The sequence below is a fragment of the Carlito syrichta genome, unplaced genomic scaffold, assembly GCF_000164805.1.
Source record: "Carlito syrichta isolate Samal-C Ts95f unplaced genomic scaffold, Tarsius_syrichta-2.0.1 Scaffold289848, whole genome shotgun sequence".
In the NCBI taxonomy this organism is placed as follows: domain Eukaryota; kingdom Metazoa; phylum Chordata; class Mammalia; order Primates; family Tarsiidae; genus Carlito; species Carlito syrichta.
Window position 1 is genome coordinate 95,639 of NW_007233944.1, and position 6,982 is coordinate 102,620.

General features: G+C 50.4%; 1 protein-coding gene across 2 annotated transcripts in view; it reads right to left on the minus strand.

The window, feature by feature from the left end:
- Positions 1-497: 497 nt before the first annotated feature.
- The window catches only part of HEYL (hes related family bHLH transcription factor with YRPW motif-like), a 12,268-nt gene continuing 5,783 nt past the window's right edge, over positions 498-6,982 (minus strand). Inside the window, exons 2-5 of one of the 2 annotated variants that reach the window (XM_008054371.1) lie at positions 6,738-6,804; positions 5,575-5,658; positions 4,120-4,201; positions 498-1,327 (exon numbers count right to left, since the gene is read on the minus strand). In XM_008054371.1, the coding sequence (XP_008052562.1) occupies positions 654-1,327; positions 4,120-4,201; positions 5,575-5,658; positions 6,738-6,804 (907 nt within the window). In that variant the 3' untranslated portion in view covers positions 498-653. The remainder of the gene's footprint in view (positions 1,328-4,119; positions 4,202-5,574; positions 5,659-6,737; positions 6,805-6,982) is intronic. The other variant, XM_021710562.1, reaches the window with a different exon arrangement.

Sequence of the window (6,982 nt, forward strand, 5' to 3'; positions counted from 1 at the left end):
GGGTCTGCAGCTGGGGGAGGGTGGGAGCAGTTTCTGCTGGGCCCCCAATCTCCAGGCCTTGGCTGTAGTGGACAATGGGTCTGTGGCTCAATACGATGGGATGGGCCAAAGACAGGTGGGCAGGAGTGACAGGGCTCCCAGGAGACCTCTTTGTGGCCCCTGCTCAGTGACCATCTCCAGGAAGTGAGGCAGACACCATGTTCCAGTTCCTTGACCTGGGAAGGCTGCAGTCAGTCAGTCATTTCTCCTGACTGGGGTCTGCTCCCTCCAGGGAAGCAGCCTGCCTCAGGCCATGGAACCCTTTAGGCTAAAGCTGTGTTCCCAGATCCCCAAAATTCATGCCTTCTGCCTCATGTGTGCCGGGCAGGAGAGCATCAGGGCACAGCTCTGAGGGGCTCTCCCAGGATTCATCTGTACAGGTGAGAAATGGGACCAAGTGTCTGTGATCAGAACAGCCCAGGACAGCTGGGTGGATAAGCTGGGTAAAGCACTGAGGAGGAGAGAGGGGCCAAAGAAGGGAGGGCTTTAATGGCTGGAGAAGGTACCTTCACATGTGAACCAGTTCAGGAAACAAAGCAGAAAAGCCAGTGACATTTTTAGAGTTTCTAGAAAGAGAACCTTCCTCACTCCTGGGGTGGAACAGGGGAGTCAGCTCAGAATGCCCCGATCTCAGTGATTTCAGAGACCCAGGAGTGGTAAAGCATAGCTCCTGCCGGCCTCCCAGCTGGCCCTGGGGAGGATGAACTGGGGATGGAAAGAGCTGCATAAGCAGTGGACCCTGCAGCCCCAGAGGGTGTGGGGGAGGAAGACCGCAGGAGGGGTGCGATGTGGCTGCTCCTGGCAGCCCTACTGCTGGGGGCCACGGGCACAGGGACAGCTGGCCTCTCCAGGGGACGGGCCCTCCGGGCAGAAGATGCCCCTCTACTGGGTAGCAAATTCTTCCGGGCCGGCAGGATGGTGCCAGTGGCTCTGCGAACGGGAGCCGCACGGAGGGCTGGGATGGGGTAAGCGGGAGAGGAGGCGCTGGGGAGGGCTGGGCCGGGCACTCTTCCCAGGATGGCAAGCTGGTTGCTCAGGGCTGGCAGCCCGGGACAGCTATGGAAGAAGGACCAGGGCCAGGCAGGGAAGGCCAGTGGGCCAGTGGGTGTGGGTGAAGGCTCCATCTCAGCTGCGTAGCTGTTGAGGTGGGAGAGAAGGCGAATCCGGACAGGGTCTGCGCGGCTGCTGGGCCCTTCCAGGACCCCCAGGTACCTGATGACCTCGGTGAGGCACTCCCGAAAACCAATGCTCCGAAAGTCGACTGCCAGGGCTCGGGCATCAAAGAATCCTGCAAAGGGAGGCACGATGAGGGTTTGCCAGGTGCAGGAAGAAGCAGGGAGCCTGAAATCAGACTGTATGAGTTCTGCACCCACCTCTCCCACTCACTCCCTGAGTGATTCTGGACATGTCACCTCTCCTTTCTGAGCCTCGGTCTCTCGGAGGCCAGCAGGCACTATACAAATCTCTACCTGGGATGGAGAGTGTTGGACTGAAGATTCAAATGAGTTCCCTAAACTATGAAGCATTATAAAATGTAAAATACTGTTTTTACAATTCATGATGAATGCAAAGAAGAAATGCTGTGACCAGGGTAACTGACATTTAGGGAGACATTTGCCAGGTGTGTAAAGGCTACGCACAGAGAGATATAGAACACCCCTGCCTGTCGATTCGGTGAGGGGAGGTGGCAGCAGCCATCAGAGCTGGGAGGCCCCTTAAAGAAGGAGCATGGCGTACCAGTGAAGCATGAGGTCTTTAGACGCCAGCAGAGCTGGGTTCAAATCCCAGCTCTGCTACTGATCTAGCTTCCTGACTGTGGATGAGTCTCTTTATCTCTGCCTCAATTTCCTTAGCTGTATAATGAGGATATGACAGTATCTGCTGCATAGAGCTATGAGGGCGAAATTAAATACAAGAGTGCACAGAGAATGCTCAATACATGAAAAGTTAGCTAGTTGGGCTCGGTGGTTCAGCCTGTAATCCCGCACCTTTGGGAGGCTGAGGTGAGTGGATTGCCTGAGCCCACGGGTTCGAGACCCACCTGGCAGCAAGACCTCATCTCTACAATAAATCAAAAAATCAGCCGGGCGTGGTAGCGCACGCCTGTAATTCCGGCTACTCGGAAGGCTGAGGCGGAGAGATCGCCGGAGCCCAGTAGTGCGAGGCTGCGGTGGCCGGCAACGGCCACTGCACTCCAGTATGGGCGACAGAGTGAGACTCCAACTCAAGAAAAAAAAAAAGAAAAGTTAGCTATCTCTTCTGTTGCTTGCTTGGCACCTGTTGGCACCTGAGTTTGTTCCCCGGTTCAAAAAGCAATCTGGAAAGCAAGATTCCATTCCAGTCCTCAGTTGCTGCCATTAGGCCACGGAGCCTCTCTTTGAGGAATGACCAGGTAGTCTGCCCACACAGATTCACATCCTCACTGCCTCTCCATACCTGTTGCTGTCTCGACTACTTTCTGTGCAAAGACAGAACGGCTCCAGTCAGCACTGGCCTCATGACTAGAGCAGCAAATATCTGGTCTTTGGTTCATGGCAGAGGCCCCCCACAGAGGGACAACTCAGCTGGAGGCTATGTTTGGAGTCAGGCCAACTTACAGCTAAGGAAACTGAGGCATCGAGAGAGAAAAGAAACTTGTCCATAGTCAGACAGATAGGTAAGTAGCAGAGATGGAATTTGAACTCAGCTCTGCTGGCCTCTACTATATACTTAGTTGTGTGAGTCTGAGGAAATTATTTCCCCTTTCTGTGTTTGTTGTTCTTTTCTAGCTAACATTTACTGAGTTTTTACTAAGTGCTTAATTGAATTATCTAATTATCATAAAAACCCTCCCATTATACCCATTTTAGAGATGAGGAAACTGAGGAGTAGAGAAGTTAAATCATGTGTCTGAGGTCATAAAGTTAGTAAGTAGTAGAGTCAGGATTCAAATCCAAAGCCTGAACTGTAAATCACAGTTATCTTCCCATTAGGTCTTAGCCAGAAAACAGTGATGACGACAATCCCCATCTTCCAGGTTCTTGTGAGAATCAGATGAGGTAACATAAGTGAAAGCACTTTGAAAACCATAAAATGCTGTCTACACATTTCACTCCTTTTCTTTAAACTGGGTGACCATAAATATAATTGGACTCTCCCCTGCTGGTTCATTAGAGACAGAAGTCTCCACAGTAAGCAATGCATTGCTTTGCAGAAGCTCCCAAGGGGACCATCTGCATCAGGGGTATTGGACAAACTCCTAAACTTCAATCTGGACATACTGCCTCAGAATCTCTGGGGGGTGCTTCACGACTCTGCCTGCCCCTAGATGAGACCGCTGCACATTGAGGCTTGAGGAGACCCAAGCTGGGTCACTTACAAAGCAATTGTCTTCTTCTAGGGTAGCAAGTTATATATGTAGGACTTGGGTCTTTGTGTCCAAGGTCTGTGGCACTTTCGAGGTTTCTCAGTGTTGAAATCCCCAAGTATAGAGAAGTTTTGGGTAGGCAAAATTTCCTTTTGTCTAGAAGTCTTTTTAAAGCTACAGTTTCATTGTTTTGTAATAGATTAGCTTAAAATGACAACATGAGTCACATTTGTATTCTACTACAATCCTGTCACCCACTGTGAATATGACATCTCACCCCAGCACTGCCAAGAACCCCACAATAGCCCAGAAAGCTAGGCCGGTGGGGAAGGATAACAGGTCCCCTCTCTGGATTCAGACAGGTCACAGACTGGGACCCTAATGACAATTAGCTCATTCAGACAAATCCTTAATGAGGTTCTGGGTTGAGGGTGGTGGGAAGGACCAGTAGGAACAGTCTGTTACAGAAGAAATCTTCAAGGTCTAAGACTAGAAGGAATTGAGTTGAGGGAAGGGTTGAGACAAATGAAGACACCAAAGGTATAGAGGGAGAGGCTGAAAGAAGAAGAAAGATAAGTTCTGCAAATGTTCCAGCTGAGTCAGCTTTAACCCCTCCATAGACGGATCTCCAGAGGGAGGGCACTATGTCTGCTTTCTCTCTAGTGTATCCCCAGGGCCCAGACTCAACCGATTTGTTGTATGAATGACTCCTGAGAGAGAAGACCATTTGGTACCTGTCCCACCAGTGGCATGGAGCATTTTCAGGTGATCCACTGTCATCTGCAAGACCTCAGCTTTCTCCAGCTTGGAAGAGCCCTGCAAGTAAAGAAGAAGAAAAGCAAAGCCTCCAGCTGCCCCTGTCCCTGTATGGTGTCATCAGCTTTTCCACCCTCCTCCCACTCAGACACTGCCTGGAAATAGGCATGTTCTTGGGCCAAGGACTCCACATCTAGAATATTCTCTTCAGTTCTCCTTTCAGTCCAGTGTCCACTGTACTGCTGCTGAATGACCTTCCTGAAATGCCTCCTCCCTTGCCTTCCATGGCACCACTTTTAATGGGTTCTCTTCACCTAGCCTCTTGCTTTCTGTCCTTTAAGAAGCTGGTATCCTTAGTGGATGTTGACTTACTTCTCTTTTCACATTGCTGCTCTTCCCAGAGGGGCTCATCTGCTTCAATAGCTTCATCTATCATCACCATAATGCCTCCAAGATTAGCTCTACCTGGCATCCAACTTCAGACTCAGGGTGCCCAAGATCTAGCTCATCATCTTATCCCCAAAGCACTAGTTCTTCCTTTATTCTTGCTCTTGGGAAATGTTTCCTAAGCCTCCAGGATCACCTGGCCATCCAGGTGAAACCTGAAGATCAGACTCTCCATCTGAGTCCCTTGAGGGCAGATACCATGCCTAGTTCATGGCTGGTCCTGTGAAGATTTTACTGAGCATCTGTGGAATGACTGAATTGTTCTCACCACCACAAGGGAAGGCAGATTATCTGTGACCTGTGGCTTACTCAACTGTCTGATTCGCCACTGGAGTCTCTCTCTACCTTAACATATTCGATGACAGAGTGCTCACTCCCTGAGCAGCTGAATCCACTTTCAAATAGTCAGATGCGGAATAGGGGGTTTTAGAATCACATTGTCCAAGTTGGTCTCGAACCCCTGAGCCTAGGCAATCTTTTTGCCTCGGTCTCCCAAAGTGCTGGGAGTATAGGCTTGAGCCACTGTGCCCGGCTGGTTTCCCAATTTTGAAATCCCTAAGCATACAGAAAGTTTTGTGTAGACAAAATTTCCTTTTGTCTAGAAGTCTTTTTAAAACTACAGTTCCATTATTTTGTAATGTGCTCCAGTACTGCTCTGCTATTTACTAGCTGGGTGATCTAATATAAGTTTTCACCTCTCTGTGCTTTAGTTTCCTTACCTGTGAAATAGACATAATAATCCCTACCCTTCAGGATCATTTTGAGGAGTCAATTCAGTAGGGCCATGGACATAACGCTACAACAATTGATACACCTCACTAAGTATAAATTGCCATTCCCTCAATCCCCCGGCCAGTGACAGATATTGGTAAATGATCACAGCACCTCAAGCAGCCTCTACCAATCAATAAGAGATGGCATGAGAAATGAACCTTGTCGGTCACCCACACAGCACTTCCTCTAGCACAATCAGCAATGTTACATACCTGTTTCTCAAAAGCAGTGGGGACCAAACGCCGCAATTCGGAAAGGCTGCTGTTGATGCGGTCTCGGCGCCGTTTCTCTATTATCTAAAACATAATGACAAGAAGTTACAGATAGGCTCTCCATTACAGTTTCCAATGTGCCTTGATGGATGTGGACTTAATTTTTCCCTCACAATATTTCTGTGAGAGAGATAAGTCTATTCTTTCTTTATGAAGGAGGAAACCAAGGCACAGAGAAGGACAGTGATTTGCTTAAGATCACATGGCAAGAAAGCACAGAGCTGGGAGTAGAACTCAGATCTCTTGTCTTGGTCTGCAGGAGTGATATTCAAAATGTTAAACCATTGGTACAGCAGGGTACAACCAATCAGAATGGGACACCAGCCACAGCTCTGGAACAGGCCCTGGAGGCCCTGAGCGGATCAGCAGCACCCCTTCAGTTGCAGGGCCACGAGGAGGTTTGAGAGTCCTAGGGATTGCTCCCTCCAGCTGCAGAGGCCTTTCGTTCACATAATCTCGTCTTGCCCTCACCATACTGATAACAGGACACAGGGAGCAGGACAGACATTGACCCCATTTTACAGATTAAGAAAATGAAGGCTGGAAGGAAGTGGACTGTCTAAGGGATTAGGGACAGTGAGTGGCAGGCTGGTCTCTGCCAGACCACAGGAGTCTGGACTCCCAGAGCAGAAGCACAGCTGCAACCTGGGGCAGAAAGTGGGTCTGGATAAGATGGACAGATGGACAGCAGCAAGCTGGGCAGCCTCCTTCTTCTGTCCCGCTCCCCCACCGCAGCACACTGAGAGAAGAGGAGGTTCTGGGCTCAGAGAACAGACAGAAGATGGGGAGGGGGAGGCTGGAGCAAACAATAATAACAGCCTATTGTGTGTCAGCTATTGTTCAGAGCGTTATGTTAATTCACTTAATCTTCAAAACAGCCCTTTGAGGTAGGCACTGTGGTTTTTCCAGTTACACAGAGGAGGAAATGAGGCCCAGAGCTGTTAAGTGGCTTGCCCAAAGTCACCCTGCCCACTCCTGGCAGAGCTGGAATTTGAACCCAAGCAATTAGCTTTGGGGTGAAGTTCCTGCCCAGGGTTTCAGGCCAGGCTGCTGGGGATTCAGGACAGCCCTTTGTTGGGCAGCTCACTGAAGTGGACACTCACCCCTCTGCGCTTCTTCCTGGCTTGCATCTGCGAAGGGCTGGGGGTGGACAGCGGCCTGGCCATCTGGCTGCAGAGAGAAAGGCTGGTTTTTCAGAGCTGAGGACCATCTCCCTGGCCTGGGCTGACCTCAGAGGCCGAGGCCGGGAGGAGCCGCAGCGGCTGTGGGAGGGGGCGCTTGCTCTCCCCTTCTCTCTGGGGGCTCATTTCTCGGGCACTCTGCGTGGCCTTGGCGGGAGGCGGGGGGG